Source organism: Dryobates pubescens, chromosome Z, assembly GCF_014839835.1.
Source record: "Dryobates pubescens isolate bDryPub1 chromosome Z, bDryPub1.pri, whole genome shotgun sequence".
Lineage (NCBI taxonomy): Eukaryota > Metazoa > Chordata > Aves > Piciformes > Picidae > Dryobates > Dryobates pubescens.
The window spans coordinates 114,548,424-114,564,165 of NC_071657.1; the positions used below are offsets into that span (position 1 = coordinate 114,548,424).

At 40.4% G+C, this 15,742-nt stretch overlaps 1 protein-coding gene across 13 annotated transcripts in view; it reads right to left on the reverse strand.

Annotated features, from left to right (window-relative positions):
- Window positions 1-15,742, reverse strand: part of CELF2 (CUGBP Elav-like family member 2) — a 464,286-nt gene that overhangs the window by 98,351 nt on the left and 350,193 nt on the right. For all 13 annotated transcript variants that reach the window (XM_054178211.1, XM_054178222.1, XM_054178214.1 and 10 more), the window contains one exon: window positions 3,255-3,337. In XM_054178211.1, coding sequence (XP_054034186.1) covers window positions 3,255-3,337 — 83 coding nt within the window. The remainder of the gene's footprint in view (window positions 1-3,254; window positions 3,338-15,742) is intronic.

Below are 15,742 nucleotides of genomic sequence, written 5' to 3' on the forward strand. Positions count from 1 at the left end.
CATGAATATTGATTCAAAACCTGCTTACCAAGCCAGGTGGAACGGGTCTGCACTTAAGAAATAAAGTGACTAAGCCCAGCAATAATTTGGCCCCTATCATTTAATGAACATAGAGGTCATTTAATGAATATACAGGCTCTTCTCACTTATTCTCTGTGATAGGACAAGGAGCAATGGATGTAAGCTGCAGCACAAGAGGTTCCACCTCAACACAAGGGGGAAGTTCTTTACTGTAAGGGTCACAGACCACTGGCACAGGCTCCCCAGAGAGGCTGTGGAGTCTCCTTCTCTGGAGACTTTCAAGGCCCATCTGGATGTGTTCCTCTGTGACCTGAGCTAGATTGTACAGTCCTGCTCTGGTAGGGAGGTTGGACTTGATAATCTCTTTGGGTCCCTTCTAACCCCTGACTTCCTGTGATACTGTTTCTATGACAGTGAGTTACATCTGTGCACAGGTAAAATGTAGGTGAGTTCCAAGCACTATAGCATCCCTGCAGCCCCCTGCTCCTGCATCTGCCATCTTTCCTTACCTCACACTAACAAATCACTTGCCTTTGCCTTTGATTTTCTTCCTGGGCCATTTAAGGATGATTCTTACCTGATGCATGGTGGTACTACAGTAAAGTGGAAGGCACAGATTCTTTTGTTTCCAGAGACCTCTTATTACTGAACCTCCTACATATCAGATCTTGCTTATTGGATGCAAGCTGACACTTGATGCCCAAATGAACTTGATCTTTATTCATCCCTTTTTTTTATAACTCTGCCAGAAGATTGCTTCCAATTTACTCCAAAACTGTTTCTCACGCAGATCTATCTACTACTGATCCCTGCTCACTCAGTGAAAACTGCTTAGTGGGCAAGAGCTAACAACAAGCAAATTGCTAAAATTCATATAAAGAAAATCCTGCTAACGTGAACAGTTTTCTGCATGTGTGTCACAACTTTACAGTGTGCTTAAATGTAATTAGTTTAGGAATACACAGATGCAGCATTCCAGTATCACCATATATGCTGAATGTCAGCATACAGCATGTACAAAACATAGACTATGTTGTATAATATATGGTAAATGGTTCCCAAAGAGAAGTAACAGATTTGTATTTGAGTCATGTGCCTTTGTTAGAGGTGTCCCTTTAAGAAGCTGGTATAACAACTCATCTCAAAGTAAGATCTTAACATCTCTGGCAGTATCAGGAATATTTTTAAAGCCCAGAACCCAGAGTCATGGCAATATAATTTTCACATTTCCTTAAAAGAAAAGTCTGTAACCTCACAGTTGGGACAGAAAAACATAGCTTGAAGAAAAAAAAAAGCTTTAAATGACAAAGAGCTGGAGACAGCATTAGAAAAAAATATTTGTGAGCTTTGTTTAAAAAAATCAAAAGATACAGTAGTCTCTTTAGCTGCTGCTTGCTTGTTAGCTGTTCAAAAGCAGAGGAGAAAATGATGCCCTGCTCAAATAAGATGCAATACAGAGCTGAGCCAGCTTTGTCACCTGTATATGGGGAGGTCATGGAAGGAATCTGCCCCTTTGAGTCACCTACTGGGATAACTAAAATCTCTCAGAACACAGCATCCAGCTCCTGGAGCTCAGGAAAGAACACAGGAGCAAATAAAAGGATCCTCTCTGCTTCTAAGTGGAGTGATGTATATAAATCTCACAGTAAAGTTTCATGGTAAGATCCCACACCCTACCTAGATCTGGAAATGCTGGCTGGGCAGGGGACTGCTCCAGGAGCTCAGGACCACCTCTGCTGGAGTGTTTACCCTTCCCAGCCAGTCAGCACAGCTATCTCACTTATAGCATGTTAGAAAGCAATTACACAACTCATTGGATTAAGTGCAACACTAGCTGAAATGGGTTAGAAAGCATTCTTCCAAGGGTTTGGCATTCTCTGGCACTGGGGATGGGAGCCAACAACTGAGGTAACAGAGCCATAGGATGACGAGATTCAACCTGAGCTCCAAAAGAGTATCAAAGGGAAGCGTCCCTGATAACCATCCTTTCTCTCTGAGGATTGCACACCAATTCTCTACAGTCTCAAAAGCCATGCGTGCCATTGTAGGGTCTTGACACTGTGCACTGCAAGGGCCAGTTGCTGGAAAACATAATTCAATCTGAAGTGCCACTATTTTCCTTTTTTACCCCTGTAGCTGGTTTACCTCTGCAGGTTTCCTACCACCTCTTCCAGCATTTTCACTTGCAAATGATCACATAACTACCCAACATACTTCTCTATGTTAGCCATTTCCATGACAGATGAGGTGGCTTTACTAACAGGAATTGCATAAACTCCTGGCCAGATGTGAATTCTGCAAACACACGTGTCCAATTTCACAGCATGTAGGAACTAAAGCAGATATAGGCCATACAACTGTCAGTCCAGTCAATGCAGTGTTGCATTTAGTTATTTATTTATTTATCTGCCTGTAACACTACATTCCAACCATACAGGTGAACACTTTCCCTATATCAGGAGGGAATACACCCTTAGTATTTTTCCCTTCCCATCCCAAATATATTTGGCTACATTCAGCAGAAGAAAGCATTAGAAAAAGATTTCAGATAATTCATGCAATTACCAGTGATAGACTTCTCTCTGTGACTTAAATCTGAACTACTGTATGATAATGCAAACTGCATTTTGTACAACAAAACCACAACTGTTTCAGCCACTGGTGTGAGCCATCAGTGAGAACAGACTGCTCAGGAAAGATGATGGCAAGGAACAGGATGACAGTGTACAAGCAGCTAAATGGCACCATGCTCTACAGTACCCTGATGTGCAGCCACCACAGCAATGCAGTCAGGTTGTTTAGAAACCACGCGGATAAAGGCTTAGTTTAACAAAGTTAGCTGTATTTTTGTCTTTTTCCCTTCTCTTCCTTTTCAAACTAGAAGCCCCAATGGTGCAATGTTTTTCTGCCATATGGTCTTTCCTCCTCCCCACCTTAAATTAGAAAAAGAAAAAAAGAAAAGAAAAAAAGTAGAATCTACCATGCACTTCAGTAACTGCCGCTAGTCAGCGGGAATCAGCACTGTTTCCAGCCAAAGGGCTTTCTACAAAAGAGCAACTGCCTTTTGAGATGATGCCATTGCTACAGCACTGGCACCGTTACAGGACAGATCATCAGGTTAGCCACCTTCCACGAAAAGATCAAGGTCATTTGAAGCACCAAGCAGCATCTTGAGCAAAAGGGCTATTTTTCTGTCAATAAAATACTTAGGATCAAAAAGTAAATGTACTCACCCCAGGTAAAGTTTTAATATTGTGCAGTGCATTCTGTGCCTCAAGAGCAGCTTTTCTTGTATAAAATGTTACGAAACAACAACCTATAGAGAGAAATGAAAAGCTTTCAGAAATTAGTGAGTATGATTTGTGAGAGTACAATAGGGAAGGAGAAAAAAGCAGTGATTGAACAACACGAGAGCTAGAAATGTGAATTATCATGAGGCTGCCTGAATAACATGAATAAAAGAAAGCTTGTATGGTTTAAAATAAAAAGTCACCCCCTGTGCATTGCGTCTATAGCACACCTACATTGTTAGCAAATTGTAATCACTTAGAAATTAGGTTAACCAAAATCCAATTGGCTTTGTACACTGCAAATAAGGTTGTATTTTTCTGAAGGCTTCCCATTATATGTTGAATATAAGCAACATGGCAAGCTCAAGCTGCAGAAATTCATTGTTGCACCCCAGGCAGAAAATCAGGTTAAAGCAGGACCTTATTTGAAAGGCCTTACATGTAAGAACTAAGATTTGTTCCCTCTGTTTGAAACCAGGTAGGACACTCATCTCTGTTGCAAGAATGAAACATAAGCTACAAGAAAATTCACCTCAACACTGGAGACTGCTCATGGTTGCCAGTGTTAAGTGAGGCTCTGCTCACTCTCTACGTCTACCTTCAGTAAAGCAGTTTTAGTTGTCTTAATTCCATGGTTTTTCCAATGGCAGCATGGTACAACTGGGTGGTCTGTGGGACAAAACACAGTTGCTGACACTTCCTCCACTGCAAACATCGAATGTAATTTTACCCACAGCATACACAACTTTGTCAGCTCAGCACAGCCTTGGGGTGAGGTCAAAGCTCACAGGACCAGGATTTGACTTACTGCAATCTGTAATATCCCACAGCAATGAATTCTGTTCCTAGGCACGCATGGGGCACATGCTTACTGCAGGAGGACCTTGCATCCAAGTTGCAGGTGGGATGCTCAATCCCAGCTTGTGACTTCAACTTAACTTCCAGTGGAGGAAAATTACTTTGAAAGCATCACTTACACACCGCTGTGCATAACACAAGATTGCAGGTATTGACAGAATGAAAATTCACACTTAAATAGCTCCCACCCAGCACAGTAAACTAATGATGTAGGAACACACTTAGAGACTAATCTGCTGCTAGTCTGTCCATGGGAGAAATACAGTGGGGCTTAATGAAACCTTTGTCCCATGGACATGGCTATCTCCTGCTTTGGAGCCATGTAACATTAAGAAGATCCCAAAATTCCTGCAGCAACAGACAGGGTATTCAATGACCCAGCCACTATGGGAAGAGGAAAAATGTGCTGGGTAATGCTGGCTGGGAGGCAGAAGTGGCTACTGAAGTAAAAACCTACTCTGTATCAAAGATGATGATGCAAATTTTGCTGATGAATCAGAAAACAATCCTATTCTCTTAAACACAGGCAGAGATTTGTTGCAACTCCAGGGAAATGTCAAAACCAAACAATAAATAGAAGAAACTCTGGCTCTTGAATCTCTGTGTTCCACTGGAGTGTGACACACAAAATAATCTGTCCTTTGGGCAGTAAGCACAGATATTGCTTGCATCAGCTCCCTAAAGCTGACCAAGATGAAACATTGCATCCTGCCTGCTATGCCTGCTTTTGTTCAACCTTGCAGCATGCCCGTAACAGCAAAGGAGAACTAGGAGAAAGCATGCACAGGAGAGTAAACACCTCAAGTAACTGTGTGGAGGGGGCCTTCACCACACCTTGGAAAGAAGGGCTGAATCAAGAAGGCCCCCTCCACTGCCTCTTGCTTGGTTCAAGCTGTGCATTACACTGTGAATGCTCCCTCTGGCTTCTCAGCTGGACCAGCAACGACCATTACCTTTATAACAAGCAAAGGCAATGATGTGTTCCCAGCTGGAATACAGTGAGGTTTTCCTTAATGCAGGAAAGTGTTGTCAGGCAACACAATATATGGGCAAGCAGGTAAAACAAGCAAACATAGCTGAGAGGAACGGTTTCCATACTGCCAAAATGTTCATTAAATTTCAGTTTATGATAGAGATTGTTTAATAATTATTTCAATGAGTCAAACGTTGTCTGGCAGAGATGAATGGCATTGTGGCAACCACAGCCTGTTAAAATTTGTGCTTCCTGTGTTCTTCTATTCCACTAGAAAATGGCGCAAATTTAAATTTTATTCCAGAGTGAAAAAGAGAAACACATCCAAGTTTGTGGCATTTACTAGTGTTACTTTGAGAAAATATTTTTCTATCCTGCCAGCCAGTTCCAAAGTCTGTCTTCTACCATTTCTTCATTAGTTTATTAGCTTTTTAATATAAAGCTTTTTAACCAGGAGAGAACATTCGGAGGGGAAAATATCAAGCAGTAGTCATGACTTTGCTATTACAATGTCCTTTACGATGGGTTTGAAGAGTTTCATTTTACATTTCAGCTCTCTGGGTTCATTCTGATAAGAAATTTGAAATCTATTGGTTTATCATTCTTGGCACTACTTGCAAGAACTGCATTTGAAAGATGAATATACTGTGGAATATCCTTTAACTAGTCATTTTTGGGAAGTAATAATGCAGGAGAGAAAAATGACTCTGTGAATGAGGACTGGGAGAATACAGCAGCTTAATGGTAAACGTGCAGATGTTTCAGGCAGGTCATTGGACCCTGAAAAAAAATGGAGGCTTCTAGGCCTGACAGACTGATACATCTGAAAATGTGTATGAATAATTTTTTTTCTCTTTTTTTTGCTCTTATCTTCTTTAAAAAACCCACAACAAAATGAGAAACGGCTTGCTGTGGTTAGAGGAGAGCATGGGCACCAGTTGTGGACACCTGACTCTGAAGCTATCTGCTGAAGAGGACAGGGCTGGATTGAAAAAAATGAAAGTAAGAAAACAGTGAAGAACAGAACAGGCAAAAGTGCACACAGTCCCAAAGGAAACACTACAGCTTTCCAGAGGTGCTCACTGCCAAGTTACGCAAACCACTATAGCTCCAACTTTGAAGATGCCTCCAGCACATGATCCCTCTGGCTCAGTACTACTATGTCCTGTGGGAGAAAATATCAAATTCAGTAAATTCTACCGAAATTTCAGAAGGGAAGACACCTGTATAAGAGGACAGGGCTAATCTGTGCTTTAGAAGTGGTAGCTGGCCCCTGCTAAAAGACAAGGAAATTACTTTCCTTCCTCCATTTTCCCTAAGAAAATGTAATATTGCCAAAGACAAACCAGTGACACCTCTGGAAAAGAAAAAGTAAGTTTCTGACTAAGAGAAAAGAAAGAAAAACAACTCTCCTCCCTTCAGCCCCTACCCCCCCCCCCCCCCCCTAGAATCTTGGCTTCATCACCAACAAATTTGACAACAGCTTGAACCACAACTAAACTTTTCTGACATCCAGTAACTTAAAGTCTGACAGTGATAACCTTCTCCTCTGTTAGACAGGACAACTAAAAAGGTGAATTGGTTTATGGGCACAGTTCTGCTGATCTTCAATAGCCTAAAATACAGTCCAATTTAACTCCACATGGGTTAGTACCTTCTTGAGCAAAGGAACAGGAGCTTGTGCTGCCAGTCAGTGCCTCCAAAGCAACAAATCTCCTGCGTTTTTGTAAGCTGGTTGTGCTCTACTTGGAACCGTTATTTACTACAGTGTAAGACATTTCTTCTTTGTACCTAGAAAAAATACTGAATGAATCATGCAGATCCCTACAGTCCCTTAAGGACACTGGCAACAACTTCATGGCTATTCTGCCAGATGCTTGAACAGACTGAATAAAACCTGCCACCCTGTGCTGCACAGCATCTAATAGCAACAAATGGGATGCCTGAGAAACAAAGGCAGAAACCAGCCCTACTTCCCAAAGCATCTGATGAAGAAACTCTGCAGTGTGTGCACTACAATGCTCAACTTTAACACCTCATTTTAAAAAAAGGAAAAGATCTCTTCTTTCAGCTTGTTTTCTCTTTTTTTTTTTTTTTTTCCTTTTTCTTTTTTATCAAAGGAAACTTAGTGCCAGAAAAAGACCTCAAGCTCCCAGCCATTGGGAGAGAGTTGACACATTCAATTCTCCATGACACATTCAATTCGCAAGTCCCTGCTCAGGCTGCCAAAGGCACCAATTAGCATCAGTGGTAGAGATTTTATTTATTTAATTTCAGCATAAAACTGTTTAGCAAGACACCGACAGGGGCAAACAGCCTTGTGTATGGCTAGAAACAGCTTTGCTGAAGTCACTGCCAAAGATGGCAGCAATGGATTACATGGCGATCACACAGCCACAGCGTCACTGAAGCAACCATTTACAAGTGAGGGATGGACAAGAGAAAAAAATAATAAAACGAAAGAGCTCACATACTGTGCTCAGAAATTTCTGCTGACAATGAACCTGGGTTTCCAGAGGACATTTGTGGTGCCATAGAATTAAGACAAACTGCACAGTTTTCATGATGAAGCTTCAAAAAAATGCCAATCCTGATATGAGCAAGATGATTTTTTCAGAGAGCTGTTAGTGATCTCTTTCAATGGGGCTTCTCCTCCCATGCGACTTCTGCTCTAGAATCCGCATTAGCCACCTGTGACACCCTTGCCCCCATCCACCCAGCAGCCCAGACGTGGCTTTTTTAGGCTGTCAGACGCAGCCATACAACATTGCTAGGAGCTCCATCATGTCATTATTTTTATCACTTCCTCCCATTTCAAACACATACTAATTACTCTGTGAGAGCTGTTTACACTCCTAATTATGAACAACTAACAAAAGGAAGCTCTCCCCCACTCAGAGATATGGCTTACACAGTCCTCACTGGCGTTTAACATCATTGGGATCTGTGTAAAAGGCTTAATCTCTCAACCAGGATTTCATGCTTGAATGAATGCAGCAACCTCCATCTTGCTTCAGGTGTGAAAAAGTCTCTTACAGTTCCCTAAACTGAATATACTATGTTAAACTGAATGCCTAGGTTAAAGTCACCAGGAACTCCACATGTGCATTGATGTATGAAACTAACTCTTGGATGTGGGTAGGAGTTAAAACATGGTGTTCTACAAGATGCTCTGAGGTTTTGATTTGCTTGCAGAAAAATGTGCTGCAGTTCCCTGGGCCTAAAATTTTAACTTTGGGAATTAACAAAAAGAGAAAAGATATAGGAAAAAGAAAAGTCACTCATATTTGTTTCTCTGATTGATGAGTTTCTATAGTTTTCAACTGTCAAAATTTGTCAGTTTGAATCTCTCCTGTGTTGTGCATATTATCACCTGCTGCCAGTATCTGAACCCTAACCACAGGGTATAGAAATACAAGAGCTTATCAGTGCGCCTCGCAAAGCCTGCAACAACTTAAAAGTATGAAATTTGCTTTACCTTCTAGACTAATAAAATAAACACTTCAAAACAGCTATAATGATTATCTGATGATTGAACTCTGTATTCTTTTAGCAAGTAATGGAATCCTGGCAGACAAATTCAATTCAAAATACATTCACATTCAGGACATCAACAAAGTCATCATGTTGTGAATTGAAAATTCCTTTAAAGGCTGTGTTTGAATTCTGAGGGGCTGACAGATCAAGGGACTGAAGGCCCTGGAAGGCTAAATGAGTGAAGTCCTGCTATGTTTCTTTCTTTCTGTGAATGAAGCTCACTTTCGTGTGTGCATTTGCAAGCAGAACAGGTGCTGGCTTCATGCAAGCTTGGAATCTCAATGGGGATAGTAGCTTCTTGTCAATCCAGCACAGTTCAAGCTAGTTTAAGTTAAGGAGGTTTTTTTCTTTTAAAATTATTTTTCCCCCTCTAAATGCTCCTCTCCTGATTTCCTCATTTGCTCTTCCACTACCAAAATTTAAGCATAAAACTGTGATCTAACAGGGTTGCCTTTTAAAAATATCTTGCATTCCAGCTGTTCACCCAAATGCTGAAATAAGTGCTCTGAAAATCACAGATTGCTGCTGCACAGTGAGATCTGAAACCAAACCCATCGCGATCTACACTATCATTTTCCAAAAGGCAATGAAGACATGAAAAAAAAAGCCACTGAAAAGACCTACTGCTACAGGAGTTCAGCAAGTGCATTGTTAGGCAACAAGTTTTTTCTCATTCATTAAATTTGGTGCAGTGCCATGGGAGCTTTGTCCAGCATTTCTTCTGCATCACAAATTTTAGTGCAATTAGGTATCTTGCATGGAAGACATCAGTCCAAAATTAGGTATTTCAAGTCTGAGGGATTTTGGTTGGTTTCCATACCAAAAACAGAGAAAAGCATGAACCATCTGAATAGCAAATACAGACATTCCTGACAAAGGAAAGCAGAAAAACCTGAATGTTTCCAGAAATAAGGATCCAACTATTTCTGTAATTCTGCTGGACAGAAAATGAAGGTGGCTAAGGCAGGGATGCATTTGATTCCTATCTGCACCATCCTCTTACTCTATTGTATATGGAATCACTTGAGAGTACAGCGTCAACGGTTCCCTCCCAGAGCAATCCCTGATAAAATTGCCATATACTGCAGAAATCAATCTTTAACGATGCTGCCTCCCAATTAGCTCAGGTTTGCTAATAGTTTGATATAATTGGCACCCTGATGGAAACCGTATTACCAATCCTGTCACCAGCCAGGAAATCGCACTGCCGCTCTAATGACAGCACATATTATAGTGATGCCACTTCTAATATTAATACATTAGCTGAATGCAGGCAGTGGCTCTCACATGAGAAGGTTTCACAACCAGGATGTGCCAAATCCCACCCTGTGCTTTATTTTGGCTCCTGGTTGTAACATCCAGGGTGGCCACACACCAGCCCCAGTGTGCCCCAAACCACCCCTGTCGCATTAAAGCACGAACGCTCCAGGCTGGTAACAACCCTGTAAATGGCCAGTGAAAAATGATCCCATGGAGCTCAATTTTTCCTCTCCATGCCTTGCAAGTTATGACGGCCTTTCTGTTAATTGGCCACAAGTCCTAGTTTGCTGTCAGCCTTCAGCTGCACTGGGGAGCTCTTTTGGAGGAGTCGTACTCTGTCATTCTCATACCCTTGTGAATACAAATGCTCTCTATAAATGTCCTCTGCCTACAAAATGGAATTTTTAAATTTTTTTTTTTTTGTGACCTAGATTAAATCTGCTGCATTTTCAAGCCTTTTGGGAAAGTAACTAAGAACTAATGCACTGGTTCATGTGCCACAACACTTTCCTACCCATTATTATGTAAATTTTGACTAAACTGCCACACAGATAGAAAAAGATAGCAAGGGCAAAACTGTCAGAACCTGCTTCTCTTGCTTTCTGAAATAAGCCACTTACAATGTACATTTATTCATATAGAATGATGACAGCTTCTGTAAATTCCTGAACTCTCCTGCTGACAGCATAATGACCAGGAAGTGAACAGCCAGCATGCTGGTATGCTCTGGTTTACTTTAGGAGAAAGGTGCCATGTTCCACATCTGCAGCTCGGTGATACTAATTTGATATTTGCACTAGATTGTGATCAAGGAGGAAAAACTAGCAGATGCAGAATCAGAACCATAGAACTGTGGAGGTTGGAAGAGACATTTGAGATCATCATAGAATCAATAAGGCTGGAAAAGACCTCACGACTACTAAACCATGGCTTCAAGTGCTACGTCCAATCCCTTTTTGAACACCTCCAGGGGCGGTGACTCCACCACCTGCCTGGGCAGCCAATGGCTAACAACTCTCTCTGTGACGATCCCACTACTACTGCTAAAACAGAGGTTATATATGTGGTGGCAGAGTAAATAAATACATAAAATCGTGTTTATAGCATCACGGCAATTTCATGTCATTACTAACTAATTTGTCCCTAAAGAAACCATCACTGCATGCTGGGATATAAGCTGACCTGTAATGGTCTGGGCTGACTAGTGGATGAGAAATGTTGCAACAAACTCAGAAAATGCTGTGAAGACAACAGGTGAGTAGTTGGTGGCATTGGACCTGTGCATCAGTACCGTGCCAACACCCTGATCTGCAGGTTGATGGAAAGAAAGCTGGCCTGGCATGTTCCTCCTCTGCCAGCCCCTCCAAGCACCCACCCAGTATAAATTCCCCGGGAGAGCCATTGCTTTCCCAGCCCCATGAGATGAAAGGTTGGCAGTGAGTCAACACCAGTGAGAAAAATCAAAGTGGCTGCTCAGCATCTCTTGAGGTCATTTTTGATCTGTTCACCTTTCTAGGTCTCAGAGGCACAGAATATTTGAGATGGACACAATGGTCCATACAGCTTGCAACAAAAACTGCCTGTGAGAGCTTTAAAAAAAGAATAAAAAAATTCTCAAGTACATGGGACAGCATGGCGAGCTGCTGCGGAGGTGATATTTCAGTTTCTGGGTTTTAGGAGTCTCCCAGTGGGAAGGCACAGTACTTAATACTTGCAAAATACAGGAAAGAGCACGCACAAAATACAGGTAAAACAAGAAATACATATATTTTTTAAAACTGGAAATAATTTGAAGCAAGGCGTGTCACTACATATATGCACTGTATCACAGAGAAACCTTAATTTGGGAAGACATCTATGTGAAACTACAACATAACTAATCACTTATTTCTCATGCTGCCTTCTCATTTCCCCTTTGCTATTTCATTCCTTGATTTCCTTCTTATTCTTACACTAATTCTCCTTAATCTTTAATTCATTTTCTTCTCCCATCATACAAACCCTTACTCTTTTCTTCCTAGCAGGTGGTTATTGTTTCCTTTTTCCTTGGTCAGGTAACAATTACTGAATTGAGTTTACTGTCTTTGAAATGAATTAACATGTACTTTGAGTTAATCCCGATGTTTGTCCATCTGCTCAACTCATCTTTGGATACAGTAGAGAAAGAGAGTTCAGAGCACACATCCCAAGAAAAAAAGAAAAAGAAAAAAAAAACCAAGACCTCCTTCCTTATTAATCAATTCCTACAGCAGAAAACTGTTGTGATAGTGTATTTCAATTCAAAAGGACTCTACAAAGATCATGTTTACATAAATTAATGTAGGCAGGGACAAATCTTTCCCTAATGGTATTTCAGAAGTTCTACAGTCTCCAACTGCAATATTCACTAGTAGCAAACCAACCTTCCTAGAACACTGGTCTTACAGTCCTGGATGTCCTTTTTTCCCCCTTTTGTGTTTCATTTTTTCCACTTGAAAGTTTGAGAAGGATCACTGAAGACTAGTTTTTCCTGGTAACACTTTCAGATCACCTCTCTGATGAAAACTCTAATTGCACTGCAACTCCTGAGAAGCTGCTCAAGTCCTAGTTCAACTAGGAGGCATCCTGTGGTGAAAAATACTCAGACTGGCATAGCTTTACCGTAAGATTATGAATTTAAAATAGTCAAATCATTGATTTTGAGAGTTAATTGCAATTTATAGGCCTCAAGTGTCAGTATGAAAAACCTATGTTTTGTACTGGAAATGATTTTCACTGGGTGAATGCCAATGGCATCCTGGGTTGCATCAGGCAGAGTGCTGTCAGGAGGGCAGTAGAGGTGATCCTTGCCCTCTCCTCAGCCTTGATGAGACATTTATAGGGTGCTGAGTCCTGTTCTGGTAATACCAGTACAAGAGAGGTGTGGACATACTGGAGGAAGTCCAGTGAATGGCCAGGAAGATGATGGACTGGTGTATCAGTCATATGAAATAAATGGGACTGTTGAGCCTGAAGAAGAAAAAGCTCAGGGGGATCTTATTTATGTGTATAAATACCTGATGGAAAGAAAATGAAGATAGAACCTTCTCCGAGGTGACAAAAGGCCATAGGCACAAATAGAAATGTGAGAAATTCCATTTAAAATTAAGAAAAAAAAAATATTGTAAAAGTGATAGAACATTGGCACAGTTTTCCCAGAGAGGCTGTGGACTCACCAGTTGTGGAGATATTTCAAATCCTTCCTGGATGCAGCCTTGAGCAGCCCGCTGTAGGTAACACTGCTTTGAGCATGGGATGGATGGGACTAATCCCAAAGGTCCCTTCCAACCTCAGCCAGCCTGTGATTTTGTGTAACTGCTGGAATTTAAGTAGCTTTTCCACAAGATCAAGATATTTATTAATTCAAAAGCTGTTATTATGATGCATTTTTAAAATTACTGCTTATCAGGTCCTGTTGTATCTGACATAATGAAGTTTTGTTCAAACCCTAGAGATTCCTTCAGTGTTAGAAGGCCACCAATCCAGCCACAGCTATGACAGATCTCAAACTGAGCTTGTGTCTGCTAAAGACAGCACAGGAAAAGCCGTATCTCGCAGTACAAAGAGATAAGAGGAGATTTAAAAACAAAAAAAAGAAAAAAGGAAAGCATAGGATGGAAAGATGGCTATTGCTAATGCTTAATGAAAACCCATTTAAGTTCTACTTACCTGGTAAGAATCTAGTATGTGTATCCACTTAACGGGATTTGGAAAAGTTACCCTTTTTTGCAAGAGAATCTAAAATTTGACCTTGGATAATTAATTTCTAGGAATAGGGTGTTGAAGTTCTTCTGAAAATAATGTTCAATGCCCATGCGAATCTTTCATTGCCTAACTGCTTTTGAACAATTTGGCCTTTAATCTCTTCATGGCCTAGCTTCTCCATGTGAAATGGAAAGAATAAAATGTCCTGACCTCAAAGGAATATTGTAAAGAAACTATTAAAAATAAAAAAGTGAGGCAAAAAGTTACTGCAATAATAGTGACCACAGTAATAGCAAAGAAATACTTGTAAGCACTGCTTCCATCTAATTCACTGCAGCCTGACATGCTTCCTCCACAAGTTTGCTTACAGGAGATAGAAGAAATCAATATAAGACATTTGAGCTAGCTTAAGAGGCACTTAAACAAGATGGGAAGAAAGCTAAGGTTAAATATTGCCTCAAAATGCCCTGAATTTGAATCAATGAAGACCTACTTGCCCCCTCAACCCTGTATTTTTTGCCTTTGACCAAACCATCTAATGTGGGTTTCCTTTCTCTGCTGGTCAAAGAGCTGACAAAACCTCCACTTTGAGTCCTGATTTTCTACAATATACACACTATTTTCAGAAAGCTAATTTTCATCTACAGGAAAACTATTTTTCTTAGAAATCTTTTACTTTTCCCCATCTTTACAACTTAGCTCTAAATCCATTGTCTGAATACATTAATACTCCCTGCTCCATTTGCCAAGATGCAGTCAATCACTTTCAATTCTTTCTTGACTTCAACATTATAAACTCTTACATATCTCATATTGATTTCCAGGCATTCACAGTTCCACTGTCACAGGGTCACAGCACATGTTAAATCTTTCCTACACTGTGTACATCTTCAAACAGTACTTCATCTAAGGAGCTTCACTTTCCCTGAACTTGTTAGCAGGGACATATTTATTCCTCAGTTAAGCTTTTTTAAATTTTATTATAATAGAAAAGAAAGAAGAAATTCCTGGCAACTCTTCTATATTACTATCTGGTTGAAACAATTTTATGCAGATGAAGATGCAACTCTGTAGAGCCTTTGAACTTCAGGCATCATCTTTACTTGGCTTTGAACTCTCAACAGGGTCCACGATCTTTCAAAGCAATATACTCTGCCTGTGGAAGCTTCAAACAAGGAGGGAAAAGGCATGGTTAGAAAAAAAAAAAATCAAAAGATTTTTTTTAAAAAATGTTTTGATATTCCTGGAAATTAAAAAAAAAAAAACCAACCACACAAAAAACCACACAACAAAAAACTGAGTGGTATCTGAAGAAGTGCATTCAGCACTCAAGTGTTTCCCTAATTAATTGTTTAGATGAGTGCTAAAATAAATGCAGCAGCAGCAAAGATAAACAAACCACTTTAGTAATAAAGCCATATATTTGTGCAGACACACAAAAATAAATAGCAGCATTTAATGAGCACAAGCAATGAGAATGAAGAGCACACTTAGTGTGTGGAATCCATGCTCAGAAAGCTCAAGCTCAAAGATATTTGAGAAGTATCTTGCAACAACCTCCAGCCTGAGTCATGTTCGCTCCTTGTACAGCATCTTATTTTGCACAGATGAACAGTGTAAAAATGAAAAGTGTCCTGATGGAGAATTACAGCTCATATTTCACCTTGCCTGGGCATCCTCATGGAAGCAAGGAAAGCACTTGTGGTAAAAGTTTATCATCCCTATTGTTTGTTAGGTGGTTTGTTTTGGTTTTTTTCCCCTGAAAAACTAATGAAAAAATCAATAAATGGACATGCAGAACAGATGTGCAACACATGTGCTTCCAAAACAAGAGATAAAAGCTAAGCCTTTGTGACTGGAAAACAATCTAATGAAGTATAAACATTCAGGGAAAGTGTTATCTTGCAAATCTAGGAATATAGTTTTAATGGAATTGTGAAACTATTAGAGGCAGGAAAATTCAGCTAAGTTCCCCTCCCAGAGAGGACAGTATTATCCTGTCACATAAAAGTCTTCCAAAACTTTATCTGTTTGTATCTGTAGATTTCCCAGAATCAGACCTTCCCATAATTTCCCAGGA